Raw genomic sequence first — 21139 nt, 5'->3', positions numbered from 1 at the left:
AAAAGACAGGTCTGGGGAACACCCCTCAGACATACCAGGAGAAATGTATGAGACTGGTGGGGGGCTTGTGTGTGTGTCCATCCTTGCCTGGGTGGTGAGTCCTCCACAGAACGGTCTAGCTAAAGGACGGATACGGATCAAGATCGTACCAAGGAAAGTTGGCAAGTTATTCTTCTATTACTCTCTCTCTCTCCAACAATTGCAACACAGTGATCAACAACGGCTACAGCCTGTATGAACTGAAATGAACTTTAGATTTCCATCGGACAATTCATTATCCCTAGACAACGATAGAGCTTGTTTCTTATTATTATTATTATACCCACGTTTTTAGGTTTAGTATTGACAATGTATATTATCTGTATATTTACATTGATATTATTTTTGTGCATTTTTACTAATAAGTACTGTTAAAAATAGTATCATCAGACTCCAACAGATGCCTCTATCTTTGCTGGTAAGTAACTCAGCTACGGGGTTCGTAACAGTAGTCACTGCATCCCTACAATGATCACTGATTTTGCTCTGTTCTTCCTACCATAATGTCACCAAATGACCATTAGATGATGAGACATTGAGTACTGAGGCATCTCTTGTGACTTTCCCTTCCCAGAGCTCATCACTTTTTTCCCAGCTAAGACTCCACTTTAACATGGTGCAAACATGCTAGAAACACTGATTTGCATTTATAGAAAGAGAAACAGAGTTAATATTTTAGTTCGGAGACCGTTCAATAGAACTTTTCAGCCAATAGATTGTTGTAGCCTGGGGAAAAATACACATTCAGGACAACAACTACATTTTCGGGTTTTAATTTCTTTATCTGTTTTAGATGTTTAAGTGCCAGAAGAGGGTCTTAAAACAAAACAAATGACTTTACAATCAGGTCCAGCAATTACAATTTCCGTTTAACCTTCGATCCACACACTTGTGTGTCAGCCAATTGCGTATGCAGTATAAAAATACAAAGAAAATTGCACAAAACTAATACAGTACTAATATGGTAGTGGCAATTCTGAAGGAACACAATACAAACAACATTAGAATCCCCCGCAACCCTGTACCAGCAAAAAATGTAAGCAAATACATCTCATCTAAGATATCTACTACTTTTTAGTACACACGTGCTGAACCCTCGAACAGAGACTAAACATTCACGTTACGCTGTTACATGCACAATCAGTCCTGATACAATAAAGTTAGACAACAGGTACGCTATGGCACAACTTTTACATGATATTGCCTGGTAGTTTAATTACAGGAAGACTGACCTACTTGGCTGGTGAGGAACTTTGCAAGCCACACTATCCAGCGTTGAGTCATTTACTCATGAAAATCTAAAACATCCACATGCAAAACATGTCAAGTTACCGATATTCTCTTTAAAAAAATTTTTTTTAATTGGATTTTCAAATGGGTTACAGAAAGAAAAAAAATTATCAACCCTTCCCCCCTCCCCTTAACCCCTCCCCCCTAACATATCCCTATAGAAAAAAGAAAGAAAGAAAGAAAGAAAGCAAGCAAGCAAGCCTGGAAATTGGAAGATTCCCCATATGCTCCATGGAGTTCATAATAGCTTTAATATGTATATTTATTTCTTTCCCCAGATAACCAATAATTTTATCTTCGGAGGACCTATATATTTAGTCCTATCTTTTATATATAAGGGCGCCAAATTTTCAGAAATATTTCATATTTATCTCTTAACTTATAAGTAATTTTTTCAAGTGGAATGCAGCTAAAAATTTCATTCATCCAGCGATCTATACTTAAGTATGAATCTGATTTCCAAGTAACTGCAATAGCCTTTTTGGCTACTGCCAATGCAATTTTTATGAATTCTTTCTGATATTTATTCAATTTGGATTTCGATTTTATCCCTTCAATATCGCCTATTAAAAATAATGTTGGATTATGTGGAAGTTGTATTCCAATAATTTGTTCCAGTAAAACTCTTAAATTTGTCCAAAAAGGTTGAATTTTAAAACAAAACCAAGTAGAGTGTAAAAAAGTACCAATTTCTTGATTACATCGAAAACATTGATCAGATAAACTGGAGTTTAATCTATTTATTTTTTGTGGTGTAATATATAATTGATGTAAAAAGTTATATTGTACTAATCTTAGTCGAACATTTATTGTATTTGTCATACTGTCAAGACATAATCTTGACCAACTTGTTTCATCAATTTTAATATTCAAATCAGTTTCCCATTTTTGCCTTGACTTATGAATTCCTTGTTTAATTGCCTGTTTTTGAATCAAATTATACATACCAGAAATAAATTTTAAAATTTTTCCTTTATGAATTAAAGTTTCTATTTCATTAGGTTTTGGCAGTAACATTGCTTGACCCAGTTTATCTCTTAAATAAGCCCTTAATTGGAAATAACTGAAAAGAATGCTATTTGATATTTTATACTTATTCTTTAATTGGTCAAATGACATTAATATACCTCCTTCAAAACAGTCTCCTATATATCTAATCCCTTTGTGAAACCAGATATATAAAAGTTGATTATCCATTGTAAAAGGGATAAGTTTATTTTGAATTAAAGGTCCCTTTGCTAATAAAGATTTCTTTATCTCATCATCAACATTTATCTTTTTCCATAAATCAATCAAATGTTTTAGTGTAGAAGATTCTTTCTTTTCCCGTATCCATTTAGATTCCCATTTATATATAAAATCTTCTGGTATATTTTCTCCTATTTTATCTAATTCTATTCTAATCTATGCCGGTTTATCTTCATCAAAAAGAGATGCAATAAAGCTAAGTTGATTTGCTTTGTAATAATTCTTAAAATTTGGTAATTGTAACCCTCCTAGGTCAAATTTCCAAGTCAATTTTTCCAACGATATTCTTGACATTTTACCTTTCCAAAGGAATTAACTCACACGTTTATTTAACTCTTGAAAAAACTTCTGCGGTAATTGTATTGGTAGTGTTTGGAATAAATATTGTAATCTAGGGAAGATATTCACTTTTACAGCATTGACTCTACCTATTAATATTATTGGTAACATCATCCATTTATCAAGATCCTCTTGAATTTTTTTCAATAATGGCAAATAATTTAGTTTATATAAATTCTTTATATCATTATCAACTCTTATACCTAAATACTTTGTACCATTTATTGGCCATCTAAATTGAGTTATTAATCGACATTGACTATAATCTCCTTTAGTAAGGGGTAGAATTTCACTTTTATCCTAATTTATTTTGTACCCTGACATTTTCCCATATTCTTCCAATCTAGAAGATAATTTACACAACAAATGTAATGGGTTAGTTAGATAAATCAGAACATCATCAGCAAATAAGTTAATCTTATATTCCTCCTGATTAACTCTGAAACCCATAATATCTGAGTCAGTTCTAATTAATTCTGCTAATGGTTCTATCGCCAACACAAATAAAGCAGGTGATAATGGACAACCTTCTCTAGTTGACCTTGTTCTGAAATGATGTTGAAATTTGGCCATTTATCACCACTTTAGCTTTGGGGTTAGTATTTAAGGTTTTAATCCATTTTATAAAAGATACATATTTTTCCAATACCTTAAATAAAAAATCCCATTCCAATCTATCAAATGCTTTTTCTGCATCCAAAGCAACTGCCACACTCATTTCTTCCCTTTTTTGTGCCAAATGAATTATGCTAAGTAACTGAGTTACATTATCTGCTGATTGCCTATTTTTAATAAATCCTGTTTGATCCATGTGTATTAATTTTGGTAAGTATTTAGATTGGTAAGTATTAGATGAAATCTTTGCTATTATTTTATAGTCGGTATTCAACAAAGAAATAGGTCTATATAATGTTGGCTTTAAAAGATCTCTGTCTTTTTTTGGTAATACTATTAAAATAGCTGTGGAAAAAGATTCTGGAAGTTTATGCGTTCTTTCTGCTTGGTGTATTAGCTCCATAAAAGGAGGAATTAATAAATCTTTAAACTTTTTGTAAAATTTAGGCAGAAAACCATCTTCTGGAGATCTATTACTCTGAAGTGATCCCAGAGCTTCTTCGACCTCTTTTAATGTAAAAGGCACATCTAATCCTTTATGTTCTTCCGAATTCAATTTTGGGAGTTATTTGTGATAAAAACCTTTCTACCTCAACAATATTATTTTGTGATTCTGACTGATGCAGTTCAGAATAAAAAAAAATTAAAGTTTCATTGATTTCCAAAGGTTAATAAGTAATTTTATATACACTTGTTCTAATTGCATTTATTGTTTTGTATTGTTTTGGACAATACAATTTATTGTATTGGTCTGTTTTTAACTGCCAAGCAAGAATCTTGTGTGATCTTTCACCTAGTTCATAATAGCTCTGTTTAGTTCTCTTAATTGCTTTTTCTGTTCGGTATGTCTGAAGTGTATTATATTGTAGCTTTTTATTAACAAGTTGTCTTTGTTTTTCTTCTGTCGTATATCTTTGAGATTTTTTTCTAATTTTGTAATCTCTTTTTCCAATTGATCTATTTCTACCATATATTCCTTCTTAATTTTAGAAGTATAACTTATTATCTGGCCTCTCAAATATGCCTTCATCGCTTCCCATAATATAAATTTATCATCAACTGAATGTAAGTTTGTACCTAAAAAAAACTGAATGTTTTTTTCATAAAATCACAAAAATCTTGACATTTTAATAATATTGAATTAAATCTCCATCTGTAAATCGATTCCTCCTTATCCATCATTATCATTGTCATTATCAAGGGGGAATGATCTGACAATATTCTTGCTTTATATTCCATATTTTTTACTCTGTCTTGAATATTCGCTGAATATTCACTTGAATATTTTACAATATTCGTAGTAAAAAATCTATCCTTGAACAAGTTTTATGTCTATTTGAATAAAATGAATAATCTCTTTCTCTTGGGTTAATTCTTCTCCATATATCAATCAAATTTAAATCTTTCATCAATGATAAAGTTAATCTTGCTACTTTTGGTTTTGTAACAACCTTTGTTGACCTATCTAAAACTGGGTCTAGACAAAAGTTAAAGTCTCCACCTATTAATATTTTATTGTGTGCGTCAGCCAAATTCAAAAAAGCCTCTTGTATAAATTTTACATCGTTTTCATTTGGTGCATAAATATTCATAAGAGTCCATAGTTCTGAAAAGATTTGACAATGTATAATTACATATCATCCTGCAGAATCAATTAATACATTTTGTATTTTAATTGGTAAAGTTTTGTTAACCAAAATTGCAACTCCCCTCACTTTTGAATTAAATGAAGCTGCAATCACATTTCTGACCCAATCTCTCTTTAATTTCTGATGTTCTATCTCTGTTAAATGCATTTCTTGTATAAAAGCTGTATCTACCGTAAATTCCAGACTATAAGCCGCTACTTTTTTCCCACGCTTTGAACACTGCAGCAACACTGCGGCCTATACTACGATGCGGCTAATGCATGTTTTTTTTCATGCCGCCAAAAACATTTTGCCTCGTAACAGTAGACTGTTATGTATCCCGTAACTGGAGAACTTACCAGCAAAGATAGAGAGGTCCGTTGAAGTCTGATGTCACTATTTTCAAACGTTTTATTTATAAAGGGACACAAAAGTAGGGTTAATACATACATTCAGATAGTGCACATCGTCAACACTCAATCTAAAGCGCGGGTATAGTAATACTCATCATTAAGTGAGCTCTGCTGTTGTCTAGGGGTTAATAGATTGTCCGTTGGAAATATAAAAGTCACTCAGAAAGTCTGCAGGCCTCAGCCCTTTGAAAATCGCTGGGTTTCACATGGGGCGACCGAGAGAGATTGGGGGAGAAGAGAAAGAACTTGCCGAGTCTTGATGAATCTTCCGTGAAATCGGGGGAGCATTGGTTTCCTCTCCCCGATGTAAGTTAAAAGCGGTTTTCTGTGATTCCAGCCACAAATTCCAATCCCGGAATTTAACGCACATGGCTTCCTTCAGAATGGCTTCCCGCTGCTGCGGGAACACTCTCATGTCTTCTTGGTGTGTCTGAGGGAGCTGTCCCCCTGAGACTCTCCTTTATACTTCCTCACGGGGTCGCAGGAGTCAATCAGGTTGGGATGATGCAATCTCTCTCTCAACCAGCCCACCTTGCCCAAGGGCTTTTCACGTGGTCTCCATGAGACAATAGTCGCTATCGTCTTATTCTGTATCCCGGGTGGGACGTGCAATTTGGCATGTTTCTCTCTCTCTCTCTCTCTCTCTCTCTCTCTCACTTCCTGGGTCTACTGACCCCACCCCCCCCTCAACGGGTGCTCTTGCGATTCTCACAAAGGATCATAGCAAGACCAATAAAATTGATGAGTAGTTCACAGAGGTCCAATGAAATTGTATGATACATCAAGCGCACTTTCACAATTAAATTATTGTAAATCAGTCATTTGTACTCACCCTCATCAACATGGAAAACACTCGAAGGAAAGCATATGATGCAGCTTTTAAGTTAAAGGCGATCAATAACTTTTCCTGGTAGGCTACAGTATATATATATTTTTTACCAGTTGTTAGGAGATATTGGAATGTTGTTCATGCACTGTTCAGTAAAAAAGTATACGCAACGTAATTTGTGTGTTACCGATACGTTTGTATATTTAAAAGTAGCTGTGTTACAGGCACTGTTCAAAAAAAAGCATTTGCAATATGTATTTGTTTATGTTACCATACGTGTTTAATTAAAAGTTAAAAAATCCTCACATGTAATATCTTTCTGTGTAAATATCTCATATTACAACGTGGGACACCTGCGGCTTAAAATCCGGTGCGGCTTGTACAAGTACAAAATTGATTTTCTTTCTAAAATTAGAGCGTGCGGCTTTTAATCAGGTGCGCTCTGTAGTCCGGAATCTTCGGTATTTTCATTTTCTTAATATATATTAAAATTATTTTTTCTTTTCACCAGTCCATTAAGCCCATTAACATTAAAACTTTTAAAATTCAGTAAGTTAGTCATTATTTTTAACGGGGTTACTCCAGTCTATAATAATACATAATATTTCAACTCTCATAGTACCTTGGGGAATTATTTTATATTTCTCCATGTTGCTATGTGTCTCCCCTTCAATCATCCAGGCAAATAAAGAAAGATAAAAGAAAAATAGATTACAAAGAAAAAAACAACAAAAAACCCCCCCGCTAATGTTGTGAATGAAAAAAAACACATTACCCCCCTCCGTTGTGTGGGTCATGGCAAACGCCATGATTACACATGTGAATCCCATAGCGATCCTCCGAAGTTCCCCCTGCTCCCCCGTAGCATGAAAAAATATCACTACTTTCGATTAATATTTCTCAAATTTTTACCTTTCTCCCCCGTATCATATAATTAAAAGTATATTTAAATATTCTTCTGTTCTTAATGTCCATCAACTCACTTCCCTGTCCCCGTCTTCATCTTTAATCTGTTTCACTTTTAAATCTTTACTGTGTCTAGCGAATATTTGGGAGTTCTTGTGCAAACTCCTCTGCATCCCGATGATCAGTAAAAAATCTTCTTTTTCCGTCATCCAAAAAAATTATTAGTGTTGCTGGGTGGCGCAATATAAATTTACAACCCTTTTCCCATAAAACTTTTATCGCTGGATTAAATTCCTTCTTTCTCTTCAAAAGGTCATAACTTATATCAGGATAGAAAAGAACTGTTTTCCCTTCTATCATCAATGGCTCATTTCTCTTTATGGCACATTGGGCAGCTGACTTCAGGATCTTTTCTTTATCTTGATACCTTAAGCATTTTATCAAGATTGGTCGTAGGTTTTGATCAGGTTGAGGTTTTGGTCTTAAGGCTCTGTAGACCCTTTCGATTTCAATCAACTGGGTTCCCTCTTCCATTTCCAAATTTTCCAGGATCCATTTTTGAAAAAATTTTATTGGATCTTCTCCCTCTATCCCTTCTTTAAGACCAACAATTTTAATATTATTTCATCTACTAAAATTTTCAAGCACGTCTATTTTTTCCAACAGTCGTTTTCTTTCTGATGTTCAGGCAAGAATATTATCTTCCATTTCATTCGCTCTATTTATAGTGTCTCCCATTATTTCTTCCAGCTTTTTAACTTACTTGTCCATTTTCTCTGTTTTTTCACCATTTTATCAAACATAGTCTTCATATTTTTAATATCTTCTTCTATCATTTTTAATGTTTTTAATTCTTTTAATTCATGCATTATTTGCGCCAAAGCTTCTCTTATGTCTCCAGAAGATCTTCCACCTCCAACCTCTTCCTGTTGTTCTTCTTTTACCTCCTCATCTTCATCTGTATGTTCCAGAGAATCCAAATCCACCTCAGATTCATTTTCGCTTCCACTTCCAATCGTAGCTGGGATTTATAGTTCAAATTGCTCATGTTTGTGCATGCCCTTTCCTTCGCGCACGCGCAGTTCCTGTTGTTCCTTCTTGGAGACTGTTGATGTTGCCGCCCGTTCCTGTTCTGTATCGCCGGAGGTAAGGTGCACTTGACTCCAAGGCTTCTTCATGGTGGCCGGCCCAGCTTGTACTGTCTTCAAAGTAGTAGTTTTCTTCTGCGTCTGTTTAGGAGGCATATCTAAGGAAAATCTTGAGTAGCTTAGACGTAGTTTTAGAAAATATTTACTAACTTTTCTTCACTTAAACATTAATTTATTAGTTTTTTTACGGGAGAGCTGGATTTCCACGTCTTGATCCTACATCATCACGTGACATCCTCCCAAATTACCGATATTCTCAAGTCGCTAACAAGCATAATTGAATTCACATGGGTATTGTAAATTAATGCTCACATTTCTTCACCATACCTAGCATCCCTGGGAGGAACTCAATTCCAAAGCCCCACCAGCTCCTGCAGCAAAAAGAAAAATGGACTCCCCGCTATCCCGCATGTGCGTAATGATGTCACCATCTCCACTTAAAGGCACAGACAACTATTCTAGCATTACCGGGATGAATGCCTAAGTACACTTTTAATGATACTGAGGAAGATTCGACAGTTACCCGGTTAAAAAAGGATCTCAGAACTGAAATATTTTCTTGGTTTCTTTTCTCAGAGATGTTGCCTGACCTGTTGAATGTTTCTGATAATTTATGGTTTTATTTCAGATTCTCAGCAGCTGCATTTTTTCTAGCATCCTCTTCACCATAGACTGAAAAATAAACTTTGATACCTTTGGTCTATATGGATAAGCTATTGCAAACAGTGCATCTACATTATTGACAGTATTTTTTTATACTGTATACCTCAGATGCTCTAACTACTAATCTTACAGAGGATATTTGGATTTTAAGACGTGCCATAATATTTTCCCTTTTGTTTCAAGCAAGTCCTACATGTAGCTGAGTGAAGTAACCGTGTTTTCCATGATTCACTTATGAGATGATAAAAGCATGCTGACTTTAGCACATCATAAAATGGGCCAAAGTTTTGGATCAAATTGCTGTATCTGTGTCCTACTGCCTCTGTTTTGACTAATTTTCAGCAATCCCAGCTATTTAACCTCAAACGTGGCACCCATCAAGGATGCCCTTTAAGTCCCTTTCTCTTTGATTTGGCTATAGAACCTCTGGCGATAGCATTCTGAAGCTGTCCTGAACTGACTGGGATTTGGAGGTGTTGAGCATAAAGTTCCTATTACTTTTTCTTTCAAATCTGTCCACAACCTTACCTCCAATGATCTCACTTCTTGATCAATTTAGCCAGTTTTCTGGCTATAAACATAATTTACATAAGAGTGAACTTTTCCCAATTAATAAAGAAGCACAAGTATTAGCATTTCATGACCTCCCCTTTAAAGTAGTTCATAATCAATTTACTTACCTTGGGATTACAGTTACAAGAAAGTTTAAGGATCTTTCTCGTGAAAATTTTGCCAATCTTTTATATACTACAAAACAGAGTCTGTCACAATGGTCACCTATATCTATGTCCTTGGTAGGTCGTATTAATGTTGTTAAAATGTATGTTCTCCCTAAATTTTTATATTTATTTCAATCTATCCCAATTTTTATTTCTAAAACCTTTTTTGATTTCTTAGACTCTATTATTTTGTCATATTTGTGGAAGAATAAGTGTTCTAGAATTAATAAAGTTTATCTTCAAAAATCTAAAAAAGAGGGTGGCATGACCTCACCTAGCTTTATACTACTGGGCAGCTAACATACATTGCACTACCTTTTGATCTTTTTTTCATAGCCAATCTGAGTGCCCTAATTGGGTGGCAATGGAGTTGAACACTAAAGATTTATCTATTTCTGCCTTCTTGCCTCTGCACTCCCTAGTAGTTTGTCTGGACTAATTGTTAATCCTCTTGTTAGACACACTTTGCGAATATGGGCCCAGTTTAGGAAATTTTATGGTTTTTATGGTTTTTCTCTTTCTAGTCCTATCTTACATAATCATCTTTTTTTACCTACTATGTATGACTCAACATTCTATGATTGGTATAGGAAGGGCATTAGACATTTTGAAGATCTTTTTATCGATAATCGCTTCACATCCTTTCAACAGCTCTCTGCTAAATTCAATCTGCCTAATGCCCATTTTTTTTAGATATCTCCAAATTAGACACTTTATCAATCCTTTAATTCCTAACTTCCCTGAAATGCCCGAGAAAAATGCTATGGATTTATTTCTTTCTATTAAACCACCGGGTAAAGGTTTAATATCATTTATTCGCGATAAATTAGCATTCTTATGGCGTGCCCCTGTGGATAAAATAAGAATGGCTTGGGAGCATGATTTAAATATTTCTTTATCTGATGAGATTTGGGACTCGATTTTCAAATCGGTTAATTCAACCTCTCTTTGTGCTCGCCATTGCTTTTTACAGTTTAAAATTGTTCATAGAGCCCATATGTCCAAATCTAAATTATCTTGATTTTACCCTAATATTAGTCCTCTTTGTGATAAATGCAAAAGGGGCAAGGCTTCTCTTGATGTTGCCCCGCCCATGCATGCTCAATGGCATAATGATATTATGTCCTGTTTAGACCTTGAAAAAATCCACTATTCAATTCTTAATTCAGATATAAAGTTTCATAAGGTCTGGGGACCTTTTATTGAGTATTTTCATAACTTTCCTCTTAATTAAGTTTTTTTTATTCCCTTACTTTCAACTCTTTTTTTTTGGTAGTAGGCATTATTATCTTCTGTTTTCAAGTCTATTTACAGTTTTGGGGGTTTGAATGTCCTGATTTATATTCTCTACATTTTGTTGTGGTTGGTCTGGAGTTCTTTTTTTGTTGTGGGGCTTGGGGAGGATACTAACTTTACATGACTTCAATTTGGGTGCTTTCTCAATTATCTTTTTTGTATTATATTATTATTGTATGTTTATTTTGCTCTGTATTAATTTTCTATTTTGTTTTGGGTTTTTTTTATTTGTAGTGTTGTAGAAAATGCATTAAAAAATCAATTTAAAAAAAATGGGCCAAAGTCAGCATGGCTTCCTTAAGGGAAAACCTTGCCTGACAAATATGTTGGAATTATTTGAGGAAATAACAAGTAGGATGGTCAAAGGAAAACCAATGGATGTTGTATAATTGGATTTTCAAAAGGCCTTCGACAAGGTGCCACATGTGGTTGCTTAGCAAGATATGAGCTAATGGTATTCCAGGAAATATACTAGCATGGATAGAGCATTGTCTGATCGGCAGGAGGCACAGAGTTGGAATAAAGGGAGCCTTTTCTGATTGTCTGCCGGTAACTAGTGGTGTTTCACAGGGGTTAGTACTAGGACTGCTTCTTTTTACTTTGTATGGCAATGATTGGATAATCAGAATCAAGTTTAATATCACCGCCATATGTCATGAAATTTGTTAACTTTGTGGCAGCAGTACAATGCAACAAATGATAAATATAGAGAAAACTGAATTACAGTAAATATATGTGTATATTATATAATTAAATTAAATAAGTAGTGCAAAAAAGTTTTTTTAGAAGTAGAGAGGTAGTGCTCATGGCTTCAATGTCCATTTAGAAATCGGATAGTAGAGGGGAAGAAGCTGTTCCTGAATCGCTGAGTGCATGCTTTCAGGCTCCTGTACCTCCTTTCTGATGGTGACAATGAGAGGGGGGCATGTCCTGGTGGGGATGCTTAATGATGGACACCGCTCCGTGAAGATTTCTTGATCCTATGGAGGCTTGTAACCATGATGGAGCTGAGTAATTTTACAAATCTTTACAGTTTACTTTGATCCTGAGCAGTGGACCATCCATACCAGATGGTGATGCAGCCAGTTAGAATGCTCTCTATTGTACATCTGTAGAAAATTTTGAGTGTTTTAGGCAACATATCAAATTGCCTCAGACTTCTAATTACATATATAGCCTCTGTCTTGCTTTCTTTATAGCTGCATCAATATTTAGGAACCAGTTTATGTCCTCAGATATATTGACACCCAGGAACATGAAATCACTCACGCTCACTGCTTTTGAATGCTCTGTGATGATTGGTTTGTGTTCCCTCATCTTACCTTTTCTGAAGTCCACAATAATTTCTTTGGTGTTACTAACGTTGAGTGCAAGGTTGTTGCTGCAATACCACTCAACTAGCTGGTATACCTCACTCCTATATGCTCTCGCGTCACTGTGCCTAGCTACACAGTCATGGGTATAGAGAAAGTAGAGCAGTGGGTCAGTGTTGATTGTCAACAAGCTGGAGAGGTTATTACTAATCCATTCAGATGATGGTCTTCCGATTATAAAGTCAATGATCCAGTTGCAGAGGGAGGTACAGATAATGTAACTGATGGCTTTGTGGCCAAGATTACGGGCAATGCAAAGATAGGTGATAGAGCAGGTAGTTTTGAGGAAGCAGGGAGGCTGCAGAAGGACATAGACAGATTAGGAGAATGGGCAAAGAAGTGGCAGATGGAATACAGTGTCAGGAAATGTATGGTCATACACTTTTGTAGAAGGAATAAAAGTGTAGACTTTTATGGATCAGTAATGACCAACTGATAGCGCAGACTCAATGGGATGAATCACCTAATACTGTCGAATGGAGATTGGTCAACTAGCTTCACCATAAAACTCATCTCTCAGCAGAGACATAACAGACTGCAGATGCTGGGATCTGAATCAACAAACTACTGGAAGAAGTTAGTGAGTTGAGCATTATCTGTAGCAGGAAAGAAATTGTTGATGTTCTAAGACAAATCCTGCATCAGGACTGGGAATAGGGTGATGGGAAGATGGTCAGTTTAAAAAGGGGTGAGGTGAGAAAGGTGGTCAGAGGAGTTCAAATTTCAAAGTAAATTTATTATCATTGTATGTAAGTATAATTAAATTCATTTTTATTGTAATTTAGTTTTCAAAATTATGTATTGCAATGTCCTGCTGCCACAAAACAATGTTTCATGATAGTTGCAAGTAGTGTTCTGACAAAGACGGACCAACAACGAATGTGCAAAAAATGACAAACTGTGCAAATATAAATAAATAAATAGATAGATAGATAATATTGTGGATGTAAGTTGTAGAGTCCTTGAAAATGTCCCTAGGTTGTGGATTCATTATTGAGGTGAGTGAAGTTAACCACTTTGGTTCAGGAGCCTGATGGTTGAGGGTAATTACTGTTTCTGAACCTCATGGTGTGAGACATAAGGTCCTGTACTTCCTTCCCGATGGCAGCAACAAGAAGAGAGCATGGCTTGAATGGTGGGTGTCCTTGATAAAGCTTTCTTCTGACAGCACTCCTTGTAAATGTGCTTAATAGTGGGGATGGTGTTTCCTGTGATGGACTGGGCTGCATCCATTACATTTGTAGTCTCTTCTGTTTGTGAGCATTAGTGGTTCCATACCAGGCCATGATGCAACTAGGCTCTAAAGTGACAGGTAGGTTGTGCCAGGCAAGGGACGGGAGAATGAGTGTTTTTAGAAACCTTGGCAAGTGAATAATACAGGCAGAAAAGGAGAGAAAAAGAACATTCAACTATGAGTGGCCAGAATGCCTCCAGCAAACAGCAAAACTCAGCATGCTCACCAGCATGAATTCATATACAGCAAACAAGAGTGAAAATCTGGACTGATAATGTATTCTCAGTCTAGGTTTCAGTGCAGACTAGAGATTCAACCTGCCATCTCAGTAATCAGTAGGGTTCAGAGCCCCATCAATACAGTGAAATCAATTACTAGGCCAAAGCAACCAACTCTTCCTTTAGCCATTTGTGATGTAGGACCTTGGATACAGTTTGTACATACTACTGACAATAAAAAAAGTCCAGCATAGTTTGAAGTGTACCTAATGACATAGTAAGTTTGCCTTACCAATCAGATCCATATCTCTTTGATCAGTCTGCATCTCACCATCAGACAGTTCTTCACCTGATTCCTCAGAGGAACTGCTGACAGATTGTATAACTGTGCAAAGTTCTGATTGTTCCTTCTTAAGATGATCCTTGCTATGCTTTCGAGCAACTACCTGGAAAATTTAAAACAAGAAGATAGATTTATCACCACTAGGCTAATATTGCAAAACATTAGCTTTCAATGAAATTAGAATTACATTTAATTAATTAATGATCCAAATAATAAAGAGTAATTTTATTTTGTAGATTAAATTGCATAGCTCAGTGGTCAGAAGAGGCCTCATGGTAGCTATTTAATGAAGACAGGGTAAGTAACAGTCACAGAATGAGCAGAAGGAGTATTGATCCATGGACAAAAATTAAAATATCATCAAAGTGATTGTGTAATTTAAATTCAAGGAAATAAATAAAACATGTTTTTAAAGGGAGTAACTAATCATTATTACCAGGTTGTCACTTCGTTCACTAATGTGAAGAGACTGAAGATAGCTTGTCTGGGGTTGAAAGACAGGGTGAGTCTGTGGGTGGGTGGCTGGGAGGGAGGGAGGGAGGAACGGGGCTTGTTTTTCTTTCTTCTGCTGCTGTTGTTCTGTCGTTGCTGTGTGTTATTTCTGCTGAACATTGTGATGATTTCATGTTGGCACTGGAATGTGTGGCGACAGTTGTGGGCTACCCCAGAACACCCTAAGGTTGTTGGTTGATAACGCAAATGACACATTTCACTATGTTTCAATGTACATGTGAAAAATAAAAAGAATCTGAGTCTGAATGTGCAACAGAGAAGGGAATCTGCTACTCTTAACAGATTTGGACTGTAGGTCATTCCAGACTAACAAATGTAGTTGACTCTAAACTGCCTCTGTAGGTCAGGGACAGTCTGGTATGAACTATAAATGTCTTCATTGGTTCCACGGAAAAATAACTTGAATGCAGAAGCTATGGCTGTTCTCCTTGGAGCGAAGAATATTGAGAGGAGATTGAATTGAGGTTAATATGGTCATGGCTGGCTTAGATGGAATAAAAAAACAGAAGCTGTTCCTGTTAATGTGAGGTTAAACAACAGTGGGTACATATTTTACGGTATTGATAAAAAAAAATGAATGATGTACAGGTGGTAGAGACAGAATCAGAAAGGTTTTTCAAAACAAAATCTCATTGGCGTTTGAGAGGAAATAATTTGGAGTGTTATGGGAAGAAAGGAGTCAAACTGGATTAACATTTGCTTTAAAATGAGTTAACAATACACAAAGACAAAGCAACCTCATTCAGTGCTTTAACAATCCAATCAATATCCTGCAAAGGAATTAAAAACAAAATTTTCCATTCTCTGCAACAAAAACATTTATTCCTCTAAACTTAAAGGAAGAAAGTGTGGCCAGGGGATTCATGAGAGGATTTCCTGATCTTGGTACTCTATCAAAAGTTAACATAAATTGGAAGTTATGGTGGCATGGTTGTATAGCCAGTAGAACTGCTGCCTCACAGCTCCAGCAACCTGGATTGGATCCTGACCCCTGATGCCGTCTATGTGGAATTTGCATATTCTCTCTGTGACCACTTGGGTAGAATATAGTGGTGGGAGATGATGGGAATGTCAGAAAAATAATGATTTGCTGTATTTGTCATGTTTACATCAAAACATAGAGTGAAATGCGTCATTTGTGTCAACTGCCAACAGTCTGATAACATGCTGGAGGAAGCCCAAAAGTATTGCTATGCTTCCAGCTCCAACACATTATGCCCAGAACTTACTAACCCAAGTCTATTTGTCGCTGGAATGTAGCAGAAAACCAGAACACATGGAGGAAACCCACGTAGTCATGGGGAGAACATGCAAACTCCTTCCAGTAGATGGAATTGAACCCCAGTGATCACTGCCCATGTTAAGTGTTGCACTAACTGTTAAACTAACATGCCACCCTTATCTTTTATCTTCCAAAATTTATGTTTTAGATGGTTTTACTTTTAAACCAGTTGTGCAGCAGAGGAAAATTAAAACCTCAGGAAGAAAAAAATCTCTTATCAATTGAATTGTATTGAATTGGTTTATTATTGTCACATGTACCAAGACACAGTGAAAAGCTTATCTTGCATACACATCATTTCTTCATAGGTGCACATTGATGGAGAGCAAGGTAAAACAATAATAATGCAGAATAAACTGTAATAGCAACAGAAAAAGTGCACTGTAGTTAAACAATAAGGTACAAAATTATAATGAGATAGAATGTGAGATGAGGAGTGGATTTTAGAAAACTTTTTTATAGTCTTATACTAGTGGGGTAGAAGCTGCCCAAAAGGAAAACACAACACAAATCCTGTTACATTTTAATTCAGTGTTCAATAAGGAATTTTCTTACTTTTCGAGTAAAGTTGGCAAAGTGGCATTATTAAAACTGCTTATGGATTATTGGAATACAATCTTTTTCAAATCTATGTGACTGGGAAATTTGCATTTATTGACACCTTGGGGTGTCTATAAAAATAACACACCCATGGGATCACAAGAATATTAGGAGACATCTACAAATGAAGATCTCTGCATAATTTGGCATCTTTGGGGACTCTCTCCTGTAGATCACCATAAACATTGACAGACTATACATATTTTCATACTCCAGTGGATCACTAGAAATATTGACACACCCCCAGATATTTCTAAAAATGCTGACAATCATTCGGTGTAAGGGTAGTGCTGCTGTAACATTGCTTGGGAAGGTGTAAGACTATTGTAAGATTAGTTGACCATTATAGACACTGTAGATTAGTTGGTGATTATGGGAAGATATTTGGCCACTACTGTAAAATTAATTGACTACCTTTGGAATAACCGCTGAATGTGTGGCGGGAGAATTGAGCCAAGTTGATGTGCAGATGAAGTAAATAGGTTAGAGGGAAAATAATAGGTTTGCAACCAAGAGCATTGCAATGTGCCTGAAATGTTCATATCATCTGAACACTTAGACTTCAATCAAATGATTAGAGACTGTTACGCCTGCAGCCCCCTCCTTTGTGAGAATCGCAAGATCACTATTGGGTTGGGTCAGGAGACCCAGGAAATGAGAGAGAGACTTGCGGAATGTCTCGGTCCCCCGGTGATATAAAGCTACTGGACATGGCCATTGTCTCTGGAAGACGGACTTGTGTATTGCATCCTGTACGATGCATCGAAGCCCCAGGCAATGAACCGAGGGGGAGGTTGGTGGAGAGATTGCATCATCTCAACCTGATTGATATCTGAGACCCTGTGAGTCAGGATAAAAAAGGGTCTGTGGGAACAGCCCCTCAGACGCACCAGAAGGAACACTAGCGATCCCGTAATAGCGGAAGCCAGTAGGGAGGAAGCCACGTGCATTCAGTTCCATTCGCCACGGAGCCGGTGGCTCTTCTCACAGGAGACTGGCTTTTAGCTAACAACGGGGAAACCAACTCCCACGACTCAAAGGATTGGCATCATAAAAGACCTGGGCAAGTTTAACCCATCTCTCTCTTAAACCCAAAATGCTGCAGCTTGAATGAACTAACAGTGACTTTTATATTTCCATCGGACAATACATTATCCCCTAGACAACGATAGAGCTATTTCTTATTATTATTATACCCGCGCTTTTAGATTTAGTATTGACGACGTAAATTATCTGTATGTTTGCATTAATCTTACTTTTGTGCCCCTTTTTCAATAAATACTTTTAAAAATAGTACCATCAGACTTCAACAGACCTCTCTATCTTTGCTGGTAAGTGACCCAGTTACGGGGTTATGTAACAAAGTGGAGTTCTTGTCTCGGGATTTGACACCAAATTGGGAGGCCAGTGAATTGGGCTTGTAAGTCCAAAACTTGGATCTGGTTACGCGGGTAGCCAGATGGGAAACCAGCAAAGATGGACGTGGGTGAATTTCTAGAAAACCCGACTCTGTAGGCGCTAGAGGCGGCCACCAAATCAGCGAAGGGGTTAAACCTCGTAGAGGTGAGGTTGTCAATGAAAAAGCGGGAGGTGCGAAGGGCAATAACTCAGTATTATATTGGGAAGAATGTGTTTACAGCTGAGGTATTGGAAAATATCCCTGAAAAGGTACCAGCTAGTGGGACGGCTCAGTTAGAGTTGGAGAAATTAAAGTTGGAACATGCAATTAAGTTAAAGCAGCTGGAGGCAGCTGAGAAGGAGAATGAACGAGCCAAGAGAGAGAAAGCGCTCCAGCTAAAGGAGTTAGAGGTGAAACGGGAGCAGGAAAGAGCTGAGAAACAAAGAGAGCATGAACTTCGGTTAAAACAGCTGGAAGCAGCTGAGAAAGAGAAAGAAAGAGCTGAGAAGGAGAGGGAGGCTGAGAAACAGAGGAAACATGACTTGGAGATGGAGAAGTTACGGCAAGAGCCACGAGTTCCGGGGTCAGACCGAGAGGAGCAGTTCAATGTTAGTCGAGAGTTGAGGTTAGTACCTCCGTTCGAGGAGATGGATGTTGATAGTTATTTCTTGCTTTTTGAAAAGGTGGCAGTGAATCAGAAGTGGCCCAGAGATCAGTGGGTGACGCTGTTACAAAGTGCATTAAAAGGGAAGGCACAGTGGGCATATGCGGCGTTGGCCATGGAGGAGGAAGAGGAGGAGAGTTATGACAAAGTAAAGGCTGCCATTCTCCGGAGTTATGAGCTAGTACCGGAGGCGTATAGACAAAAGTTCAGAAATTTAAAGAAAGGGTGGAATCAGACGTATACCGAGTTTGCCTATGAGAAGGGGGTGCTCCTGGACCGTTGGTGCACAGCAGAGATAGTGGGGGAAGATTATTGGCGTCTCAGGGAGTTAATTCTGATTGAGGAATTTAAAGGTTGTGTTTCGCAGGATATTCGGATGTACTTGAATGAGAAGCCGAATAAGGGGTCAGCTGGAGACGCTCATGGAGTGAGTACTGTTTTGGATTCGCTCCATAACCTTTACTTTTTTTTAACCTTTGATCACCCTTATTCAGCTTATTTTTACCTATACCGAAAGTTTCTTTGTTAATTTTTTTTTGAACTTACTGCCAAGAGTTTGTTGTGAACTTTTGATGATAAGCAAACAGAAATGTCTCTCAGGTCTAAGGGACGGGATCCCAGACGCAATCCGAACGGTAACGGAAAGAAGCAGGCTCCGCCACAACAAACTCAATTAACTTATGAATTGTTTATGGAGGTTTTGGATAAAAAATTTGATGAACTACAACAATTTTTTAAAGAAGATATAAAGGCTTTTCAAGAGTACATGGTTAAGACGGATTCAGTAATTAAACAGCAACAAGCTCTTATCGCTTCTCTGCAAGAAGATGCTCGGAAGCGAGATTTGACTATTGAAAAACTGCAACAGGATTTAATTTCGACCATTAAGCTGATGGAAGCCCTTAAAGCCAAGAGTAACGATTTTGAGAATCGGTCCAGAAGACAGAACCTACGTATACTTGGTCTTCCAGACGACATAGAAAAAGATGACCCTTCGAAATATTTTGCTCAACTTTTAAAAGAAGCGTTTCCGACGATTTTCCCGAATAACCCTCCTTTATTGGATCGGGCACATAGAATTCGGCGCTGATCACCAAGTGCTACAGACAAACCTTCAGTGGTAATTGTCCGGTTCCATTATGTACATGACAAAGAACAACTTATACGTGCAGCTCGTCGGGCAGGAAAGATTAAATTCAAAGAATACTGCTTCCGCCTGGTCGAAGACTTTAGCCCTGACCTTTTAAAAAGAAGGCTTCTTTTTAAACTGTTGGTGGCAATGTTATGAGAAAAATCTGAAATCTGCGCTCCTATACCCTGCGGAGCTTCGAATATCTCCGTCGAATGCTCCATGACAGGTTTTTCTTTCAACTTCAGAAGCGAGAAAATATCTGGAGGAGAACTTCCCTACTGCTATAGACACCGGTCTCTATTAAATGAACGATTCTGATCGTGTAAGATGGTTCTCGATCTCTTAAACCAGAATTAACATCTGGTTATTGGTGTAGGTTCATCCTATACTTTATACTTAAGTTAAAGCGTGTTTTCGTCATATTAATTGTTCTGCCTTATACACTTTAACCATTATACTACATTCTTGTCCATTAACTTTGTTCCTTGGAAGGTATATTTTTAATTTTTTGAAGGTGAATTTTTCTTTGATTAAGATGGTGGTTTTTTGAAAAAGATTTTTGGTTTTGCTTAAGATGGCATTATTTTTTCTCTTTCTTTCGTCTTCTTCCTACAATGCATCGCTTATCATAGCTTAAATATTTTTTGTTTTGTCTGGGCTAGAGCCTGATTTATAATTTTTTTTTAGTGACTATATTCTTATTTTTTTTACAACTAACTATACTCAGAAATATGGTTTTTATTATAGCGATTTTAATTTTTAAAGTTGGGGTGATTCTTTTATATATATCCTTTATATATGGAGTGTTCTTCAGCTGACATGGGGGTAGAATTAGTCTTACTTTTTCCTTTTTTAAGTCATATTTTGGCTTTTTCTTTTTTTCTTGGGGGGTGGGGGGGATGGTCTGTTTTCTAATTCTATTTTTTTGCATCAGTTTGTGTTAGTTTTTTTATTTGGGCTGTTTTTGAACTTCAAATATGTCTGTGTTGTCGTCACTTCCGGGTCTTCTCTCTACTTTTGTTCCTCTTCCGGGTGCATGAGTTTATAAGTTGGTTAACCCTTTCTATACCAAAGGGTTGATTTTAGAATTATGGCTCAGACCATTAATTTTGTGTCTTGGAATACTAATGGTTTAAATCATCCAATTAAACGAAAGAAGATTTTCAAAGTATTCCAAAGACTTAATGCTCATATCATTTTTGTACAAGAAACTCTTGTGAGGAAGGAGGACAAATTTCGTTTTTTTAG

The 21139-nt window shown here is 36.8% G+C and overlaps 1 protein-coding gene across 2 annotated transcripts in view; it reads right to left on the bottom strand.

Moving 5' to 3' along the window:
- lrrc74b (leucine rich repeat containing 74B) overlaps positions 1-21139 on the bottom strand; it is a 161858-nt gene that overhangs the window by 129674 nt on the left and 11045 nt on the right. For both annotated transcript variants that reach the window (XM_059987867.1, XM_059987866.1), the window contains exon 2: positions 14251-14404. In XM_059987867.1, the coding sequence (XP_059843850.1) occupies positions 14251-14404 (154 nt within the window). The remainder of the gene's footprint in view (positions 1-14250; positions 14405-21139) is intronic.

Source organism: Hypanus sabinus, chromosome 13 (genome assembly GCF_030144855.1).
Source record: "Hypanus sabinus isolate sHypSab1 chromosome 13, sHypSab1.hap1, whole genome shotgun sequence".
Lineage (NCBI taxonomy): Eukaryota > Metazoa > Chordata > Chondrichthyes > Myliobatiformes > Dasyatidae > Hypanus > Hypanus sabinus.
Note: the sequence above shows the minus strand (reverse complement) of the source record. Positions and strands in the feature narration are given on the sequence as shown.